This window comes from Camelus dromedarius, chromosome 3 (genome assembly GCF_036321535.1).
Source record: "Camelus dromedarius isolate mCamDro1 chromosome 3, mCamDro1.pat, whole genome shotgun sequence".
NCBI classification, from domain to species: Eukaryota; Metazoa; Chordata; class Mammalia; order Artiodactyla; family Camelidae; genus Camelus; species Camelus dromedarius.
In genome coordinates, this window is record NC_087438.1 from 88,855,212 (window position 1) to 88,878,337 (window position 23,126).

The 23,126-nt window shown below is 33.6% G+C and overlaps 1 protein-coding gene across 2 annotated transcripts in view; it reads left to right on the plus strand.

The window, feature by feature from the left end:
• The window catches only part of SLC12A2 (solute carrier family 12 member 2), an 84,553-nt gene extending 68,032 nt beyond the window's left edge, over positions 1-16,521 (plus strand). Inside the window, exons 19-27 of one of the 2 annotated variants that reach the window (XM_010981026.3) lie at positions 1,548-1,627; positions 3,687-3,812; positions 6,539-6,586; positions 8,013-8,135; positions 9,596-9,707; positions 10,558-10,644; positions 11,887-12,022; positions 12,323-12,390; positions 13,641-16,521. In XM_010981026.3, the coding sequence (XP_010979328.3) occupies positions 1,548-1,627; positions 3,687-3,812; positions 6,539-6,586; positions 8,013-8,135; positions 9,596-9,707; positions 10,558-10,644; positions 11,887-12,022; positions 12,323-12,390; positions 13,641-13,776 (916 nt within the window). In that variant the 3' untranslated portion in view covers positions 13,777-16,521. The remainder of the gene's footprint in view (positions 1-1,547; positions 1,628-3,686; positions 3,813-6,538; positions 6,587-8,012; positions 8,136-9,595; positions 9,708-10,557; positions 10,645-11,886; positions 12,023-12,322; positions 12,391-13,640) is intronic. The other variant, XM_064483763.1, reaches the window with a different exon arrangement.
• Positions 16,522-23,126: the final 6,605 nt, after the last annotated feature.

Genomic DNA, 23,126 nt, shown 5'->3' on the forward strand with positions numbered 1-23,126 from the left:
AAGCGAATATTTCCTCTGAGAGTTAAGTATGACTCAAGCACTCTATGTCAGGCAGTAATTTAAAGAAAGGTAAAATATTGTTCTGTGGTTTCTGGCACCATAGAAGTTGATGGTCATTTTAAAGCAGTGATACTGCTTACTCTTTTATTTTGTTACACTTACGTTTTGGTTGTGATTCTAAATACCTTCAGCAGTTGAGATATACTTTATTTACTGTGTATGTATTAACAATATGGAGGTTCTGAAACTGCAAAACTGATTTCTATAGCTTAAAGAAGTGGTATAGTTCATAGAAATTTTTATAACCTGTGGCAAAAACATTTAGCTATTTTAATCTGAAGTAAACTAAGAGCTACATTCCCTGGCTTTTCTTTAAGGAAATTGATTTTGACTCAGTTGATTTATTAAATACTTTAAAAAAATATCTGTATTTATTTCTTCTCTAAAAATTAATTAGTGCTTTCACAGTATAGCTGAGAAAGGTTAACATTTCTAATTTTTATCTCCAGTGAATCTCTTTTGACCTTAGTTAATTCAACACAGAAATGAGGCCAAACATGCCTCCCTGTGATTTAAAACAATAAGACCATTTACAACGATACCCTGAACACATTCTTCTGTTTTTATTAGTAGGAGCAAAAATTTGATCATTTTGTTAGATTTTAGCTTTTTCTGTTTGTTATGTCTGCCTGTGGATTAATGTTATTATTTTTATATACATATAATGAATATTACTTAAAGTTATGCCTGTTGCCACTCCAGGGGACAACCTGAAGTTTTGTAATTTGAAAGTCTTTCAGTAGTTTTGAGAGGAATTTAGGTCTACATGATTTATGGTCTTAACAAAGTTTCCAAATTTTGTTTTCAGAGTTGTCTTTGAGAATTTAACGTATTTTACATGTGTCTAGGATGCCCTTGTTTGAGTTTAAAAATATTAAAAAGACATATGAATACGTGTCTGCAAATGCATGTACAATCTTAGGACTACTTTTTAAACTAGTTTTGTATCTGCAAATGCATGTACAATCTTAGGACTACTTTTTAAACTAGTTTTGTAAAAACTTTATAATTACTTGAAAAATACCCTTTCTTCTTTGATAAATGATCCCTCCATATTCTACAGCCTGCTCTCGTTCTCAGTAGAATCTGTCTTCTTTGTCTTCGTGTATTTCTTTTGGCTCTAAGGGTATGAGCCTAAATTAAGTATGATGGGATTTCTGAGCATTGTTTCTCCTTGAAATTTTAGTTTATTTATGATAGGATAAAAATACTGCTTTAAACAGCTGCTGTAGGTAGAATATCAGTACTACAAATATCAATACTTCAGTAATTTTTAGAGGAATTACAGAAAAGGGGAAAAGAGAATGGTGTAGGATTTGAAACTAATGTGATTATCGCCGTAATTTTTAAAGCATATTTTAAAAATCAGACATTATAGCTGAAAGTAATTTTAGAAGTCTTCTACTATTGCTTTCAAAATTATAGAGGAAGAGACAGGAACTTTTATGATTTCTTTAAAGTTTTATTCTTTTTTTTCTCTGTTATAGTGATGCCTTTGATATACAATATGGAGTAGTAGTTATCCGCCTAAAAGAGGGTCTGGATATATCTCATCTTCAAGGACAAGGTAAATCTTGTTTGAAATATGTTTCTTTATTTTAAAAATACAAATTACTTTGTTAGAAAATTATATATAATTCTACCAATTCTTCAGTAATCTGTTCTGTGTCATATACTTACTGTGTGGCGCTTTAAGATCAGATCTGTTTGGCTCCACCAGAGTTTGTGTTTTCTCTTTGTACCAACCTGAATGGTGGCTAGTAATTATTAATAGAATAAAATTCACTTCAATCATAAGTTTAAGAGAAACAAACATTAGTTATGATTGTAGTTTGGCCAGATTTGTAAAATTACATGATAAATAATCAGAGGAAAAATTTTAAACATTTTTATGTTTATGAAAGTCATGCTTTGTACATAGAGGCATATTAGTAAAGAAAAACTTAACTTTGTTATATCTTTTACTCTTTCTTCAGAAGAGACACTATAAATTATTTTTTTTAACTTTCTCATTTTGAAGTAATTATAGATTCACAAGAAGTTGCAAGAAATAGTACAGAGGCATCTTGTGTACCCTTCATCCACTTTCCCCCAGCAGTAACATCTTATATATCTATAGTTCTTTATCAAAACCAAGAAATTGACATTGGGACAACTTACATATCTTACTTAGATCCCCCAATTTTACATACTTGTGTGTTCCTGTGTGCCTGTGTGCACGTGTGTGTAGTTCTATGCCGTTTGTCACATACGTTGATTCATGTTACCAGCACCACAGTCAAGATACAGAGCTGTTCCATCACCACAAAGATCTTTGTGCTACTTTCATCATACTCCTCCCCTGTCCTCTAACCCCAGACACCCACTAATCTCTTCTCCAACTATGTAATTTTTTAAGCATTAAAATTTTTTTAATTAAAACCTATTAAAGTGTACTTATCACTTTTGCCAACTTTATAAAAACTTTGGAAAATTCCATACCCTCTAGTGATTTCCTGGGAGTTTAAAAAATACTATAAGCTTAAGAAAGTTTGCATACCTAATATTTTACCCTTATCAATTAATTAACTAGATCATCAAAATTAGCTAAGCCTAAATAGCTGAGAGGCATATAATGAACTTTTGTCATCTATTTATGTATTTAAACTGTTTTAATCCTCCCAGTCCCCCCACCATTTTAAGGGTATTGTGTAGTTCTGAAAGGAATGCTTTGAAGTCTTTATCCATGTAACACAAAAGTATGGCCTGCTGAAAATGCATTTTGTTACTCTGGAGTAGGCCTTGCAAAATACTATTTCCATTCTCTTTTGCTCTAACAGTAATTTAGGTGTAGGGGTACCTGTTAACTCTGCATAACTATTAGTAGTATTCCCTTTTACTCTCAAAAGTATCACAGTTTGGCTAATAAATTATATAGTTCTATAATTTGCTGAGATTTGAGTGTGATTGGAAGTTTGACAAAATATTTTCGTGTGTTTATAATCATGAGAATTGTTTTGAAAGCCTCGTTTTTCATCATTAAGATTTGAAGACAGGAATTTGGTTTAGCACAGGGCTAAAGAGCATAGGCTATGGTGTCAGATACACTTAAAAAATTCCAACTTTTTCTCTTAGTAGTTTTGTAGCCTGGGCAAATTTGCTGACTTCCAAGCCTCAGTTTCCTCCTCTTTACTTCGTAGGGCTATTGTATGAAGATCAAATAAGAGATACTGCCTGTGAGGCTCTTAGCATAGTGCTGGCATCTAGGCTTACATAGTTTCTGTTGCTATTTCTCTTACTACACACATATCAGTGATGAGGATTATGAATAGATGATCAATTTCATATCATGTTTGTCTTTATATGTTTTAATGGTGGAAGCTAAACGTTTACTAACTCCTTCCCAAGAAGCAGAAAATGAAGAAAGTGCCTTAAAAATAGATTTTTCAACATGAGCTTAGGAAATGACTTCGTCCCCTAGTTTCAGCATGGATTATCACATTGTTTACTTAAGAAATCATTTTAAACTTAACATTATTTCATAATAAACTTTGCTTGAAATTGTCATCTAGTTGATATTACACCATGATGCTCTCTTTGGTTAAGATAAGATTTAGATAACATTTTGAATACTTTTATGTCTGCAGAAGAATTATTGTCGTCACAAGAGAAATCTCCTGGTGTCAAGGATGTGGTACTAAGTGTGGAGTATAGTAAAAAATCAGATATAGATACTTCCAAACCATCTAGTGAAAAATCGATTACACATAAAGGTAATATTTGTTCAAACAAGAAGTTTTATTAATGGTAATGTTTTAATTTTGGAAGAAATGGTTTTGTTATATGGTATGTCTTACAAAATAACCAATTCTCAAACTTGTACTGTTCATTTCTAGTTGCTCAGAAATGACTACAAGTGATTAATTATTTTTAAGATATTAAAGTAGATCATCAAACAGAAACCATACCAGTTAACTATATACTAGTATGCTCTTGTATGGCTTTATTTATACTTAATTTTAGTTTGAAGCATAGGTTAAATCTGAACTTGGAAAGAAACATGGTAATTTTGGAGTAATGTGCATATAGCTTATGATAACTCTGAAAGGTATGAGGTTTATAAAATCAATTTGCATAATTTTTTGGTAAATCAAGGTATTTGAATACTAGCAGTTTTGTTTATGTGCTTAGATACTCAGAATATTTTTATATCTACTATACCTGGTGTTCCTGAGGTAAAACAATGTAATAAAATATCAAGTGCAATTTTATTCCTCAGTTTAATCTTCTGAAAAAATTAGCTATTTGTATTTGGTTGCTGAACTCTTGGGTCATAATTATAGACATAAATATCCCTGGTGGCTAATGTGGTTTAATTTTTTAGAAAGTTTTCCAAATCTCATAAGACTTTGGGGTAGTTTCATCCACAAATCTCTATGTCATGTTTATAAGAAGGAAAGAGAGATGACTTCCAAATCTTACTCTCCCACCCTCACTCCTACCTCTGTTCAGTTTAGTATCTCCATCTGTCCTACTCCCAGCTGACAAGCAACAAGAAAAATCTGCACTGTAAATCATCAAGCCATATCACACTTTTGATTCCTGTAAAATAATTACCATTCTTTTTCTGAAATTGATAACCTTGGACAAATCTTATCTCTGAAATTGGTCTCTTCTAGATTATTTAGAAGCATTAATGTTGCTTTTTCTTTCCTCTTTATTTACCTTTTTGCTTAGAGTAGTGGTAGTTGAGAGTTTAGTTGATACTCGCTTTCCATTTCAATTCTTTGCTGGCTTGATTGTAATTTGTTTTGTCTTTTACCTCAAAATTCTATAAACTGGTTCTGATAACTCTTATGTTCCTGCATTTTTAGTTTATGGTATACATTCTTTCATTTTTCTATTACTTTTCTTTTGGTTGTTGTCCTTTTCTCATGTCTAAAACAGATACTTTCTTTATGGAATCTGTCAGGAATTAATAGGTAAAGCTATAATGGCAAGGGAAGAAGTAATAACAAGCATCTGCCTGTGCCTCGCACATTGTAGTACATGTTAGCCATACATTAGCTCATTAATGAATGTGTGTCACAATCTTATGAAGTAATTATAGAGTAGGAAACTGGGTCAGTACATTTCTGCTCATCATTTAGTATAAAAATGTAAATGCCTTTAACTTAATTTAAATCCTTTTTAAGTGTCAAGATTTCCTTGACATTTGTGAGTTCTTTGAAATAAATGCAGAATGTCCATAGTTATATTTATAAATGTTTTTATTATCATTAAAGAAAGATAATATCAAATGTCTGCTTTCTAAGAACAACAATATTTAATACTATAAAATTAAATGTGATAACTGAAATGTTTCTTGTTCCATAACAGGCATAAAAATTAGCATTCACTTTGTTACATGTTTATTTTCCATTTAGCCAGTTATTTTCAAAATTAGCATAGAAAATTTAGAAAGTTTATACAATTTAAGTCTTCAGAATTATAAACATTCTGGTATAGTTATTATACTTGGTATATCCGTCTTATTGACTCATATAGTGTGCAAAGGGACAAAAACAATACCCTTTGAATATGTATTTTGTGCTAGGCACTGAGCTGAGTGCATTGATGCTTGCAATATAACATCCTTAAGAGGTAGGTATTGTTCACTATTTTAACAAATGAGGAAAGTGAGTAGCTCAAGGTAACACGGCCAGAAAAAGGGTTAGAGGTAATCTTGGAATTCTGGGCTTAAGAGCCGACTGCAGTGTACTCTTTCCTGTCCAAGTTGGGAGTTTTATGTGCCTCAAAAGTAGTATAGCTTGTGATAAGGAAAAAAAAATTGAGATTAGGGAAACTTCTAAGCCCAGGAAATATCTATGTATATGTGAATATATATGGACAAATATATGTATACATATATGCATATACTTATATACATATCCATATATAAATTTATGTATATGAAAAGTCACTCCCGTGTAACCTGGCATTTTATATAAAACAAAACTCGTGTCTGATCAAATTCCTTAATATTCCAAGTGGTGATTAATTTTTACAAATACCAAATATTCATTAAATGTTTCTAAAATTACTTGTCAGTCATTTGCAAAGTGATGCAGTGGCCTGTATGAAATTTAAGTATTATCTGCAACATCAGTTTTTTGAATGTCATGTTTCTACTCTGTAATCCATAGTTCAACATTTTTTCAACTGCTTTCAAATATGAAAGTTTAAAAGTTTAAAAATTCTGAAATTTTTGAAGTAAAAATTCCGGTTTTACAGGAATAAAATTTAGGGATGGGTTTTGAGTAGCCCTGTTGGAGGAGTCTAAAATACACCTTTTAAAATCCTGAACACTCAATGTAGAAAATATCTTCAGTCTTAATTATTTTTCACACTGTTTCTTCATACTATGTTTTGTTTATAAATGTGTTCTATTTATATTTTCATTACTTTATTAATATAAAGGCAATTAACTTACATTTTGTGTTTTTTAAACATAATCTAGATGAGGAAGAGGATGGCAAGACTCCAACTCAACCACTGTTGAAAAAAGGCAGGCATTTTTCATCATTTTGTTTTAATCCCTTTTCTCATACTGCTGATTTTTTAACTCCAGTCTTATTATTTTCTTTCTTTATCTTAGTTTTTATTCCATTGTGAGGTGATGTTACAGTTATTTATTAAAGGCAGATTAGGAAAATTGTCATTAGTCCAACTAAAGCATTAAATCATCACAGGAAAAGGTGATGTATCAAAGACAAATTCTTTTAAATCACAATAGCATTTCTGAAATATTCAAATCCTGAAAATTAATTTTTTAATTTAAACTGCATGGTTTAGATGATAAATAGAGACACTGAAATAGGTTTATTTACAGTGTCACTTGCATTCTTTACCATCGGTTGTACCCAGCCAAGTCCTTAATTTTGATACTAATATATTTCTCATTTCAAAAATTACAATATTTCTCACAGTCCTGCTGCGTTTGGGAGATACACAGTCATGTCAACGTACATGAATTTTATGAGAAGGAGATAGAGGTGAGAGTTATGGAGCAGTGTGGTTTGGTAGCCATATTTCATCATGCAAAATCATTCATCATGTTTGCGTACATCATGGCAGCATGAAAAGTGAATGATGGACATTCTACAAAAGTGATCAGATTTCCTTCTGTGGATTTCTGCTTTTAAAATTTGTTGTAGGGATTTCATTATAGTCATTTGCTTACTCATAGAGCCAGTGCCATTTTTTTTTTTTTTAATTTCCTAGGGATACAAATGGGAACTCCCTTGATAAATTGTTCTTTAAACCTACAGCAGATGGGTGCCCTTCCTGGGAGTTCCCACCATCTTTCTGTGGTTCAAAGAAAGATGTGGTGATGATATGACTTCAGAATTCAGTCTCACATATTGAGGGGAGGTAACATGAGGGAGATTTTTCTTAGGCTGAGAGGTTTCACTGTGATAATTGCAAGATTGTATTGATATGTCTTTCACTTCCTTCTATCTTTTATATTACAGATAACAGTATTTTGTTTTAATTTTTTTTCGAGCTTTAAATTATTGAGAAACCAGATTGCAAAAGAAATATGTTCATGGAACAAGCCTAAACTTAATTTACTCAGCATAAAACAGCTTTTCAAAACTCAGAATCTAGCAGTCACTTATAATTTTCTCAAGTCGTTTTTATGATTCTCTTTAATTCAGAGTGTTTCCAAATATTAGAAATTAGGCAAGATAATTTGGATGAGTACATACTCAATACTAAACAGGTATTGTAGAGACACATTTATCTTTAATGATTTTTAAGTATGTTTAAATTATAAACAACTAAAAACTTATGATGGATGCCAAGTATACAACTAACTACATTATAAACACTTGAATATATAAAAGTTAGAGAATTATAGGAATTTAGCTAAAGAGACTTTAATAGTTACCTCCCTTATTTATATCTTATTTTTCTGCTTAATTCTTTAGAATCCAAAGGCCCTGCTGTGCCTTTAAATGTAGCTGATCAAAAGCTTCTTGAAGCTAGTACACAGTTTCAGAAAAAGCAGGGAAAGAATACTATTGATGTCTGGTGGCTTTTTGATGATGGAGGTAAGGTTACTAACATTTCTAAACAAGTTTAAATTTTCTGAAGTTGTGGGAATAGTACTTGGAGATAGCGTGTATTCTTCACCCATAAACCCCATTCCCGTTAGACCAGCATTCTCAAAAGCAACAGTATTAGTTCTAGAATCAGGCATCACACTTAGCTGTCGGTCTCTTCAGTGGCCTGTAATTTGGAAGTTGCTCAGTCCTTCCCTGAGCTTAATGGCCTTAATTTTTTTTTTTTAATATTACAGACCATTTTGTAGAATGTCACTCAATTTGGAGTGCTGTTTGATAATTCATCGTAATTAGTTTCAAGTTACGTGTTTTGGGTAGAAATATCACAGAAGTGATGCTGTGCCCTTCTGTCTGTCTCTTATCAGGTGGCACATAACATTAATTTATCTCACCACTGGTGAGGTTAGCTTTGACCATTGAGTAAGTTGGTTTTCACCAGGTTTATATACTGAAAAAATTAATGTTATTCACCTTTATAATTGCAGGCATTTGAGTGATGGGGAGTTATTTTGAGACTATGTAAATATATACCATTGTTACTGTGGTTTTTGTCACCATCTTTTGCATCCAATGATATTTCTGCCTGAATTTATTCTTACTGTTGTTTTTGTTGAGATGTGTTTGTGGTTGCCAAATGATGATTTTATCAATCCCATCATTTCTTCCTCGTCTATTAGTTGGTGTTTTACTGTAAAGAAGATCTTTCTCTTTCTGTCTGTGTGAACGTACAGATTCCCATTTAGTGGCATATGATTTTTCATTCTCATTATTTGTTTTTGATCAGATTGTTCCAGATTTGGTCAGCAGTAGCCTCTAATTTAGGCTGACTTTCATTTGCTGTGTCCCAATCATTTTTTAATTTTCTGATAAAAAATATTCCAGGCTCAGTTTTGTACTTTACCTACAGCAATCCTTGAGTCAGCTTTATTCAAGGATCCTTGATTCCTTTTAGTGGGTAATGGTATTAGATAGGCTTGTTGCTACTAGGTTGTCACTGCTCTCTGGCGCTCTCAGTGGACAGATCTAGGAAATACACATATATACATTGGTTTATATATGCAGATATAGATTCAAACCAATTCCAGTCCAGCACTTCAGGGTTTGGTTCAGCTTCTCACTTTTTATGTTTTTCATTTCAGTGAGAAACATGGCTCCTGTTAGCTTCAGTGAATATTCTCATTTCCTCAGTCCTGATGTGACTAATCTCCTGACCCTGCCAGGCCACTGTATCATTTCTCTGCCTTCACATGGGCTCTGATTCTACAGGTCCTCCCTTGTTCAGATGTGCCAAATGGATTTTTGACTGAATTATTAAGGAGGGACAAAAAGAAAAATACTGGTTCATACTGATTTGTAGTAAACAAGTTTTTAGCAACTAACTTGAATTAAAACTTCTTACTTGGGGAAGTAGTGTTCAATAAATGATTTGTTATGTTTTTATGATTTAGGTCTGACTTTATTGATACCTTATCTTCTGACTACCAAGAAAAAGTGGAAAGATTGTAAGATCAGAGTATTCATTGGTGGAAAAATAAACAGAATAGACCATGACCGGAGAGCGTAAGTCTATTTTAAATTAATGGACATTTATCTAGTAGTACTTCATTATTTCAATATAGATTTTGTAGGATAAAAATTAGACAATCCAGAAAATGTCAGTGAATTATGCAGGAAGTACTGGTAATAATTTAAAAGTTAAACCTGTAGCTCATTTGTTTCCTAACATCTTAATTTAGAAAACTCATTTTATTAAAAATAAAATCCTATTTTGTTAATTGCTTTTCCTATATGTATGTTTTTAACTTTTTTGTTATTACCAACAAAAGATTCATTACCAACTCTGCCTCCAAAAAGGTATTCATTCACTGGAAAATCAGTGGCTTGGAGTTCTTTTCCCATGCTTGTCCCAGTTCAAAAGAAAAAAAAATGCTGTGAACTTAATCTGCCATCAGTTAATAGCTTCAGGTTTGCTCAAAAAGTCGTATTTGGTTCTTGAGATAAGCATTCTTCATGGATAGAAGAATAATCCAAAAATAATTTTAAAATAACTTGACTAAGTTTTTACTAAAATCAATATACTTACCAATATAATTTGTCTAAAATTAACTTAAACAAAGTTGTTGCTATTCAGTTTTATTATTAATTTCTTGTTTTGTCCATTCATTATTGGATGCTAAGGAGAGATTCAGAGAAACTAAAAGAATACAATAGAAGTTTTCTACTCAGAGAATTTAGATGTCTGTTTTGTGAATGTACAGTATGAATTAATTCATTTGGACTTTGTTCAGTACTTGATAGACTTTTCCTGTAAATCATGCTTTTTAGATATATGGTTTCAGCCCTAAATAGAACAAAAATACTTATTGTATACACCCTTCATGTATCTCAATACTGCTGTCTTTTGTTCCAGGATGGCTACTTTGCTTAGCAAGTTCCGGATAGACTTCTCTGATATCATGGTCTTAGGAGATATTAATACTAAACCAAAGAAAGAAAAGTAAGTTATTGAATAAATTACTTTGTACAAATCTCTGATTCTTTTATGGGTGACCTACTCAGACATTCAAGTAAAACAGGTTATTTAACTTAAACTAATTACCTGGGAGTTTTGCCTGCTGTTAGTTACACGTAAAGTCAACTTTTGTTTTAATCTAGCAGATAATTGGCATGCCTGTAGAAGATAGAAGTAAGTCCAAAGCATTTTCAATATTTAGAGAAGAATTCAGTTACTGCCTTACAAGTAATTTCTGAAAATTACTAATGCCACAGAAATTCCATACAGTCCTTTAAATATCCATTGTTCATCTGTTGTTCACTATGACCTTTCAGTCCCTACTCCACATATGTATTACTTTCCACTATTTTATCTTCTTACTAAAATAGGAAAAATTTAAGAATTTGTCTATAATAATTGCATTCAGAATTCTCAAGTCAAAGAAAAGTAGACTTGTGGACTATTTTACCTGAAAATGGTATACAGAGATTGTTATTATATGTTTATATTACTGTATATAATTTTAATTACTCTCAGATATATGTTGACTACATGATGAAGCTGATATGAAAAATTCATTTTAAATAGAAAACAGTAAGATATTCATTGTAAGTTTCCAATCAGGGCGAGGACTTCTTTCCTCTTATAAAATTATATATTGCAGGAGCTTTGTATGAGACTTGATACTGAAAAATAGGTTTTTCACATTCATAGAGGATTAGAGTGCTATTCATGTTCTTGTACTATCTTTTGTCTTAAGTATCTTTAGATCTAGAGATTAATTCTGCATCTTCTTAAATGTTTAATATTTGCCCTTTCCTCCCTTCACAAAATTCTAATCTTTTCTTAACTACTTCTATTCACTGGTACTTGAACTGGGAGAGCTTTTAAGTGTTTTGAGTAAAGGAGTAACACACTTTTACTTAACTACTCAAGAGGGTTATTTTGGCTACAGGGTGAAATTTATTTAGATTGAGGGTGGTGGGTGTGGGAGCAGGGGTAGATAAAAGGAGATCTGCATTAGCAGTTAAAATTGCAATTCTGTTATTAGGAATATGATTCTAAATTTCGAAGTTTGAGAAACTAGTGATTGCTGTTTTCTGAATAAATTCCCACAGTGATTATCTAAGGATACAGAAGGGAGCAGAATAGCTGGAAAACACTAACTTTTCAAGTTATAATTTAATGTTTAAGATCTTATTGTTAAGTAATTTAAAATAAAGTTAATTGTCAGTATTCTCTAAGTATTATAGCTTTTGATGAAATGATTGAGCCATACAGACTTCATGAAGATGATAAAGAACAAGATGTTGCAGATAAAATGAAAGAAGACGAACCATGGCGAATAACAGATAATGAGCTTGAACTTTATAAGACCAAGGTATTCTTTCTTTCCTGCTTCCTTTTCATTAATCTTCCCTATGATTTTTTTTTACTTAAGACATAAGTATCAGGAACTGTAGTTGGTTATGAGAGGAACCAGCTGTGTAAATTAAATCTACTTGAAGTTTGAATTTTATGTGGATAGTACAAAGGATTAATTTTTTTAAATTAGGGAACAGATATTCTTATTACATCAAAATTGATTTTGGTTTCCTTTTGTCTCCTTATAGTTTTATGAACCACGGTAGCTTCTAATTTTCATAAAGTCTAGGAATGACTTTGTTCTGTTTCATTTCAGACATACCGGCAGATCAGGTTAAATGAATTATTAAAGGAACATTCAAGCACAGCTAATATCATTGTCATGTAAGTAATACCTATACTAAGATTTTTGGGGGTATTCATTTTATGATAATGCAATTAGGATTAATTTCTATTACCAAATACGTATCTACATAACATACATAATTACTTAGTAGTTTAAGGAGGAAAAAATTAACTTTTTTAAAAAATACACTTGCTTTAAGCATATGAAGAAATAATTTAAGATAGGAGGAAAGAAAAATAAAAATTTTAGCCTGAAGTTTGTATGGATCTAAGTACTTATCATAGTAGTTTATTTTGTAATTTTTCCTTTGTGCTTTTTCCCTTCTTTTAAAAATTCCTTAGCTTTGGAAACACCACAGCATAGTCAACATATGTAGGGTTTGAGAGCTGCAAGTTAAAATTTGGACCCCAGGTAGCTTCTTCATAAACATAACCCCATAAAGTTACGTGGAGAATTAACTTTAAAACGTGATTCCTATCTGAATCCCCACCCTCAAGTTCCTGCACACAAACTTTACATATAGACACGTGTCCTTGCATTGAATGTAGATCTTCATGCTTACTCTGGCTTTTCCTCCACTAAACCAGGTTAGCTAGATCTTTCTTGAACACAGTCCTAGAGTCTGGGTCCTTAAATTGGTAAGGAAGGCCCAGACCTCTGAACACATGCCAAATGATGAAATAAAGTCATTCCAAAGGGTTGTTATTTTAACAACTAACATTTTCTACACCAGAAAACTGTAGATTTTGCTGATGATAGTCAAGTATCTGTAATAGAAGATACTAAAACATCAAAATCTAGTGAAAAACACTGTGGAACGGCTGAACGTACTACCACTATCTACAAATGGAAATGAGAGCCCAGAGAGATGAGAGAAAATGGACATTAATATGTAAAATAAATTATGTTTGAATTTCATTTTTCCGTGTATAGTTACCACTATCTAAATTCAGGTAGAAACATCCCTTTTTCCTAAAAGAATTCTAAAGGGTAGTTCGGGGTTTAATGTTAGATATTAAATGTTACGGTTTACAGAAATATTTATTTGCTGTTCTCAGGAAGAAATACTTTAAAAATCTTTTCAAACTTGAAAAAAATGAGAATAGTGATATGTGAGTATAATAGTCACTATATTATAGGCAGAATTTCCCTGCACTCAAAAATATTCTGTAACTTTGGTAATTTTTAGTTACTATTACTGTAACTTAATTTATAAATTTTATTACATTTTATTCTTCTCAACTTAAATGCATTGCTTAATTAATTGCCTTTGTTTTTTGGATACCAGGAGTCTCCCAGTTGCACGAAAAGGTGCTGTGTCTAGTGCTCTCTACATGGCATGGTTAGAAGCTCTATCCAAGGACCTACCGCCAATTCTCCTAGTCCGTGGGAATCATCAGAGTGTCCTTACCTTCTATTCTTAAATGTTCTATCCGCACAGTGGACAGCCCTCCACACGGTACTTCAGTGCCTAGTGAAACTGAAATCACTGAAATCTTCAATGACACGTTAACATCACAATGGCAGACTGTGACTTTTCTTTCACTATTTCATTGATTTGAAAGCACACAGGGAAGTTGCTTCATTGATATGTGTATGGAGACTTCAGTTTTAGTCAATTCTGTATCTCACTCTTGATGATTCCTTGTTGTTGGACTGAAACTCATGAAAGTTTTCCTTTGCTACTTGAATAGCAATAAAAGTATGTTATTTTTTGATTGATGAAAGGAGTACAAAAAGCCTTTAGCCTTGAGGTGCCTTCTGAAATTAACCAAATTTCATCCATCTATCCTCTTTTATAAATTTGTAGAATGTCAAACTTTGCCTTTAGCTCTTTTTATTTTTAGTCTTTTTCACCTTAAAATAAAATGGACACTGCTTTTCATCTTCCATTGACCAGTTGAGTACTGTATGTTTTCTATTACTTATATAAAAGTGTCTGTTAGATACACTAAAGAAAGTGAGAAATTAGGGCAAGTTAATAAAGATGCAAGAAAAAAATGGGAACCAAAATGTGACCCCAAGGTTAGGTTTGCATGAGTTTGTATAAATGTAGATTGAAGGAGAAAAAAGGCCAAATAAACCTTTAAAAAAACCAAACTCTAATTGGCTTTTATTTATATCCTTATTTGATTATCCTGTCTTGAAACCTTAGGGAATGTTGAAGATTTATCCAGTACTTCTAAAAAACATGCTGAAAAATCACATGTTGTCATTCTTTAGGCAAAAAATTTCAAGATCATTGGTAGTTAGTAGAAGAAAGATCTTACCTAATTTAGAGTTTTCCTTAAATATGAGGGACTTTTACAAAATGCTAAAAGATTTTTTGGAGGAAAATTAGAAAAAGCATTGTCGTTTAATAGAATATTCCAATAAACACTACATGGAATTTCACTAAAGCATCCTTTTATAAATCATTAAAATATTTAATGTTTCATCAAATGGTTAAATGGACCACGGGTTTCTTAGTGAAATGTTTTTAGGCTTAATTCATTCAATTGTCAAGTACACTTAGTCTTAATTAATATACTCAGGTTTGAACAGATTATTCTGAACATTTAAATTTAACCCATTCTTAATACTTTAAAACTTTTGTGTTAAGAAAAACTGCCAGTTTGTGCTTTTGAAATGTCTGTTTTGACATCATAGTCTACTAGTACAATTTTGACAGTGCATATGTACTGTTACTAAAAAGCTTTATATGCAATTATTAATGTGAAGTTTTTTTCATTTTTTATTCAAGGAAGGATTTCCTAAAAACATTTCAAGGGATATATGTCTACACATCTGTATGTGTGTGTGTATATGTATATGCATACACAGATGCATATGTGTATTTATAGTGACATATTACTGGTTTTTTGCATTTTAAGGTGATCACGATTAATCAGATTAAAAATTGTTTCAGCAAACATAAGTTCAAAGTTAGACTGAGAGATACACATTTCATAGAGAACAAAGGTGATCATTTGAAAGGTATGTAACTTCATTCAGTTAGAAATGGAGAACATTTCATCCAAAGTACTGTTCAGTGTGTTCATTGGTACAAATTTCACTGGTAAAGAATTTATGCAGATTTTCATGAATCTTGATAGAAATCTGTAAAATCACTGCTGTTGTCAATAATGCAGTATTTTTACTGCATGAGTCATGAACTAAATTAATATTAAAATGGAGATCTGGTAGTAAGTTTGAATTCAGGATGTTAAGAGAATGAGGTTGTTAATCTAAAATTTTTTCCCTACATTGTAACTCATAGAATCATACCATTTATTGGAAGTTCTGTAGTGTTTGAGGAGGAAAAGACAGTAGAAATGTCATATTATTCAGTTAACAATATCATGTTTGACCTTTTTAAATGGATAATAGGGCATAACTGAGTGCTGCTATCTTGAAATGTGCACAGGTACACTTACTTTTTTTTGTTTTTAAGTTTTTCCCATTCAGGAAACCATAATTGTGATCTGTACTGCAGGAACCAAATGTCATACATCATACATATGTGTATAAAGTACATAAAATATATCTAAATATGCATAATGGGGGAGGGTAATATTGTCTGTGAAATAATGTAAGAAGCTTTTCACTTTTTAAAAAAAAGTATTACTTCCACTTAAAACTAGACACCAGATCAAAATTTTCAAGGTGGTTGTAGTGCTCTAATAAATCTGAACAATTAATTCTTAAGAGATGCTAGCTAGTGTTGAAGCTATTCTACTCCATTTTATTTATACTGAATTTGATTATTTTGATGCCAAATTTTTAGTTCTAATCATTGGTGATAACTTGGAAATAATTATGCAATGGCATATGACAGTTCATTATTTCTATAGGCAAAAATTTAGTGGGTTTAGAGAGAATGGTGGTGTTGATTATTAATAGTTAATTAAATCAAGTATTTATTTGTTACATTATTTTGTATTTTAGGTTTCCTTTTACATTCTTTTTTATGATTTCTGACATTACATATTTTTAAAGACTATGGAAAAATAATTTAAAGAATTGAACTCTGGTGGATGTTTATCTACTAAGTTTAAAAATGTAATATTTTGATAATACTGTACTATAACTGTCACACAGATGCTTTTCTAATGTTTTAACGTTTAGTATTGCAGTTGCTGCTTTGTACAGAGGTTACTGCAATAAAGGAAGTGGATTCATTAAAACTATTTAATGTCTACTCGTGTATTTTATATGTTATTATAAATTGATGTCAACTTTGTGATTTAACCTCATTTATATTTATTTATGGATGTCTGAGTTTTTTGTTTTTTTTTTTTAAGTCTTTTACCTTATTATTCACACCTTGGAAAAGTTGTTTGAAATTGTGCACCACCTTTAAAGCCTTTGTTATAATCACATTTATACTGACAGTGTGATTGAGCCATATCAAATGCAGCTCACTTTAATATTTTGTAAATGATACAGCTTTTCTGATTCTGTTTTATTTATCTTTGGGTTAAATCACATGTTTATGAATTAGGAAACTAGAAGATTAAAATAGATTCATAGTTTGTGAATACAATCTGATTCTTTAGAAGATTTTTGGCAAAGCTAGTTTCAAGTTTTACAAAGCATTTTTACTTTCTCATTTGAACATTACAGTAGGTATATGTGCAAGACAGCTGATTTCTCTTCTACCATTGAGAAAGTAGCTTGGAGCATTGGAGCAAGTTTCCCAAGGTTATGTGATAAATCAACAGAGGCTACTGGCCCAGAGCCCAGATCTTCCATCTCCAGGGATGTCTCCATCTTAACATCTGCTGCTGCCTGATCCATAACTTACTGGTTGGGAGAGATTGGTCATTTCCAAACTACTCATACCTTTTTGCCTAGCAAGTATATGCTCAGGTAATACAAGTTATTACAAGTATAGGTTAGCTACACGCTGTCTTAATCTGAAACAAACGTATATATGCATTGTATGATCTTGCTTCTTCTCCAGTAAGCTGCTTTTCAGGCCAATTGTCTGGGGAGTTTTTAAAAGAGAATTCAGAGACAACTATGAATGTGGTATTTCCTAATGTTAGACCATCCAAAGGTTTTCAAAACAGGAATGTAATTCATCTTTAAGCCAGCAGGGTTTTGTTGTTGTTGTTCATTCTCTGGGAAGAGAATATAAATGTGTTTGATACACTTCTGTCTTTATTTACAAATCAACAGGATATTTGTCCGGTCAGAGTGAACAGACAGTAGTTTAATGTTTAACTGAGTAAATACAGCAGAAGTTCTAGGATATACTCATCAGAAAGTACTGTTTAGCTAGTTCAGATAGTAGGTACACAAAAGGTGTTCGTGGGTTAACAATTTGACATCTTTTTTTTGTTTTTTGGTAGACTACTAAAATACCTGAAGATATTGTTGCTCTTTATAGAATACGAAGGCAGTGGTCACAGACCACTGTGGGATAGGAGTTTTAGGTAGCCTATTATATACTAGCATTAAGAACTTCAGCCCATTTTTTTGCCCTTGAATCTACCCTTGAATTTTGTGTTAGACAAGGTGGGAAAAACTGTTTTAGAGGGAAATGTGAAGGCCTCTGAATTTGTCACCTCCTGTTGTTCAGGCTTACTTATGGCTGCTGTCCTCAAGATCAGATTCCCAAAAATGCTAGTTCTTGTCAACATATATATAACCTCTGTTCTACTCTTCTAAGATATGAATGCAGATTAGCAAGATATTTTGCCCAGAGCTACAAATGAAATTTACTTTTTTGATCTGTAGAAAAGTATCAGTGATCCATGGATACTGAATGCAAAAGCAGAGGCCCCAGACATAGTAATTGACAATTTCATTAGAATACTGCTAAATAAGCTTTTGGGGTGGAGAACTGTGGAGATTTTATTCTGGAAGTTACACAGTCTGTTACATGGTTTATTCTTAACTTACACAGTCTGAAGAAGGCAAGTGGTTTACAGGGTAATTTCATACCCAGCTCACATCTCTAATTAACAGACCAAAACATTTTAAAATTAGGCAGGCAGTGTATTTTTAATTTACCTCTGGTACACATATGGCATGTAACAACTACTGTAAGATAAGATTATACTTGCTCTTTTACATTCTAAATAAGATTAAGCCCCAAGTAAGCCATTTTTGAAGGAGATTGTGACAGTGTGGAAAGGAGCGAGCTTTAGGAGTTTATGTGAGTGACCAGTAAGACACAAGTTATTTTTAAGCCTACAACATTTTGCTTAAGCCATGAAAACTCTTTTTGAGTTTCTAAGAAGTGTTAATAGATAAGACATTAAAAAGATGACAAGGACTATTTGGGAACTGAAGTTGTTGAGGGTAGTAGGATGGAAAGTTAGGAAAGAAAAGAGTTTGATGGATTGTGAAAGATTTGCCTCTTTATGGCTAAGAGCCTTGCAGTCATACCTCCCAGTAAACAGTGAACTGTGAAGAATGAAAGTTGTATTTTTTTCCTGAACTTTAAAATCTGTTGATTTTAATTAGCATCTCCTGTTAGCTTTCTCAGACATATGGCCTCTTTCTTTCAGGTAGTCTCTTTCTCTGTGGTTGTTCCATCAGTAAAGGTAATCCTTTATTTACTGTCTATGCACCTGTGAGTTTAGAATTGTTGACATAAATTTTACACTGGGTGTTTTTCAGAAAACTGACGGTAAGGAAGCACAGGTGTATTATGTATTGAAACTGACTAGAACAGTGGTTCCTCAAACTTTAGTGTGCATCAGAATCACCTGGAGGGTTTGCTAAAACATACTTTGCTCCTGCCAAATAATCTGTTCTGAGTGAAATTCCTCCCCTTCACAAACGTTCCTTCTCAGTATAACCCTCCCTTCTTTATTATTGCCTCCGTCCTTTACCCATGCCTCAGTTGTTGAGTTACTTCCACAAAGTACACTTATTTTCATCTCCTCTCACACCAGCTGTGAATTCAGAAAATGACCTCCCTTCTGCATTCCTCAGTGTTTTCACTTTATGTTAGATCTTCAGTGGTAGGAACAGAACCTATGGCAGGTTAGCAAAGAAGACAGCTGAGTTCAGGGACTCAAGTTAGTGTAAGCAGGGACTCAGAACAATGTCGGTAGAGCTCTGCCTACCTTTTTCTTCTCTCTGGTTTACCTCTGCAGGCTTGACTTGATTGTTCAGGTAGACTTGTCACTACATAGTGTGCTCGATGGCTTTTAAAAAAAACAACTCAATCCTTGAGTTCAACAACTGTAGTAAAAGAGTTCTTTATGTTGGCCACTAGAATTACTTCATTATTTGTCAGGAGCCATGCCCTTTGGGCTTGCCCTTGGACTCTGGGGTTGATGTAGTCCAGGGAATTAAGGAAGGGCCTCTATTCTTTGGTACACCTATGGCTGGCTGCTTCATCAGGTGCTGGGTTGCTCAGGTTCCAGAGGTTGATTCAAAGGTGAACAGGCTAAATCCAAGCTACAACACCTTTACTAAGTTCCCAAGCTCTGTAGCTGAATGCTTAATATCCACTCCCTTCCCTAGCAGTCAGTCCCACAGTCAACCCCAATTCAAAGTTTGTGTTCAGAGGGTATTTGGCAGAGGATTCCTGGCTCGCTAGTCTTCATCAATTCGATCTGCACACCCCTCATGTCCTTTCTCCTTAGGGTAGTATCTCTCCTGGAACTGCCTACTACCCTAGTCCCCACCCACACCAGGGAGCAGCCTCCTCTCAACCCTGGGACAAGAATCAGCCTTTCTTTCCCTTCCCCTTTCCTTGACACTGGGTCCGTACCCAAAGGAAGATAAAAACCTGGTAGCTGATTCTAAATCACAGAACAGTCTGCTTTACCTATAGTATCTAGAAATGCATTTAGAATTGCATTTAGAATGCAATAGCAGAGTCTTTCCTCACCAAAATAGAGTACTATGCTTTTTCTAAAGTAATTGAAAACAGTTTGATTTTTCCTATTCTGTTGTATAAAATTCTCAGCAGCTCACCCTGTTACTCTTGAACCATACCCAGACAATGGTAAACCCAAAAAAGCTTTAAGGAGACATTCATTATTCCCAGACTATAGTAGGGGGAGCTACTGGCATTGGTGGCATCAGCACTAGTTAGGAGGGCATTATAGTTTCAAGTAAGAGAATATGGGGATGAAGGGATTGAACCAAGTCAGCAGCAGGAAGAATACAGAGCTCAGAAAGAAAGGATTTTAAAAGGCAACAGGATGTAGTGTGGGTAAGAGGAGAGACTAGGGGATGAAATGAGGATGACATCAAAGTTTCTGGCTTGGGTCACAGGATGGAAGCTAAAATTTATAACACAAGAAGCCTAGCTGGTTTGGGGAAAGGTGTGTGTGTGGGGTAAGGATAAAGGAGCTGTTTAGAACATGAGTTAAAGGTAAGATACAGGGTCTGGAACCCAACATGACAATTAGCCACTGAACCACTGAAATAATCTACCAATAAAATCATCTGATTAAATCATTTTTGGAAGCAGTACTTAATTTATGTTGTTTTCATTCCACAGTTACTGTTTTTAGGTTTTCTATTTCTTGCCGTGTCAATTTTAATAGTCTTTTATTAATGTTAATTACTGTATCTTGAAATTTTCTTAGCAAGTAGACCATGATTTTATATAATTTCAAATTTTATACACTTGACATATTCCTTTCCTTTTTTACATTTTTTTTTCATTTCTCGATTGGATTTGTTTTTGATCCTTAGAAGAGACAACACTTTTGAATTTAACACTTCCATTAAATATTTCAGGTGTTATGGCTGAGACAAATGCAAAAAAGGCAGTGCTCTACGTTTTATTTCTCCCCCTCAGTAGAAATTACCTAAATTACATGGAATATTTTTTTCCCTCTTAATCCTGGAAAAGTACGCTCTGAGATATAAATCTATGGAGATATTCATTAGTTTCCAAAAGGTATCACTATCTTGCAAATAATAATCTGTAGATAAAGGAAAAGTCATGCCCCTATCTCCAACAGGCTTAACTTTTCCAAAACATCAAAGATACTCCTCTGTTTCTAAAATCATGGCACAAAATTAGCTCCTTGGCAGAAAGCTGCACATGAGCTCAGGGTGCCACACAGAGCTGACATGTTCTATTGGATGAACTTACACTAGAATAGCTGATAAACAAGAGCTATCTCTTGAACTTCAAAAAAAAGATGAAGAAAGTCACCAGTATAGTACACTGAATGGAATATTTTCTGCTCACTACAGGACACCACATTTTTCCAGAGACGTTAAGAAGCAGAGTATAAAAATACAGACAAGGCCCTCCTTTGAGAGGAAATGGAAGTGTAGCTGTGGCTTTCAAAAGAGAATGACCTGGGTTCCCGTGCTGACTCTGTGTTGTTCACTGGGATCACAGTCCCTTGTAAGCCTTGCTCCTCAGTTCTGCTGAGGATAAGATTATCCACTTCAGAGAGGGGTTGTGAAATTTAAATAAGTTACTATATGTAAATAAGTGGCATGTGGGAAGTGTTCAGTTCATGTGAGCTCTTTCTCCCGCATCTCTCTGGACATAGAATTAAGAAGACAATATTTAAGCAATTAGGACAAAGTGAGTGGCTCCATCATCTTGCTCAGCCCCCAAGACAGTCCATCACCCAGTCCTATTGACGTTATTCTCCTGAAAAGTTCAAATCTCTACCTCTCTCCAACCAATAGATTAGCTATGATGTCAGTTCCTATTTCCTACACTGTGAGACTGGGATTATAAAGTCAGGGCAAAGGAAGAATTCTTATGCCTGGCAGAGGTGGATTGGGTAGTAATGTGGACCAAGTATCTGGGCTCCCTTATCCTAAGGCGAATTTCTCTCTCCACATCTCTGTAAGGTGTTGAGTGCATTTCTGAGGAACTAGGGGGCCACCTCAGAGTACATCCACCAACTTGTATCCTTACATTGTCCCTCTTTTGCACTGTTTCTTTGCTAGTTCTTCAGTAAACCCAAGCAAAGGCCCCTTAACCTGAGTCCAAATCTCTATTCTCTTTAGTTCTCTAACTCAGATCTGGACTTTGTAGACAGGCCAAAATGATCATATAGTTCACATTATTAAAACAGGTTTCTCCTTTGTCTCTGCTCCCATACTACATCATTCTGACCTGTCTCCACACTAAAGCCAGGTTGAAGGTTTTAAAACAAGATTTGATGGTATTGCTCTTCTGCTTCACATCACCACTTGGCTCCCTATTTTTTCTGGATATGCTCCAGGTGCTTCAGCGTGTTCTTTCATGCTTCCCTCTAGGTTTGTTTTCAGCTCCCACTGCCCCATGCCTTCAACTATCTACTCCAGCCAGACTAAACATCTGCACAGGGCTCTTTTTTTGCTTCCAAGAAGTTGAATATCCCATTTTCACTGGCTGGTCTGTCCCTGATCTTTTTCCTCAAAAGAAAGCTGAGAACCTGCTCTGGGAAGTTTTCTCTGAGGCCACCAGGCTGCATTAGGGGTCCGTTCTCTCTACTGTACCCCTCTGTGCTCACCCACTTTCCCCTGCCATAGCCTCACTATCTGCATTGGAGTTATTCCTTTGTTCTGTGTTTTACACAAGCCTGGGAGCACCCTGGGGGCATGACCTTAGGCAGGGCTTACAACGTTGTTTAGCACTTAATGTTGTTGAGTGTGTGAATACACTGAATGAAGTGAATTAATTTTTTAAATCTTATGAACCCTATGGACCATGTGGTTTATTTTGTTTCCCATTTAACCCTGACTGATAGGTGAAGTACTAACAGGGGTATATGGTGGGTATTCAAAGGCTTTTTTACAACCTTTCTCTTTCCCACTCCACTCTGACTTCTTTTATGATATTAGAGTATCAGTACATTTT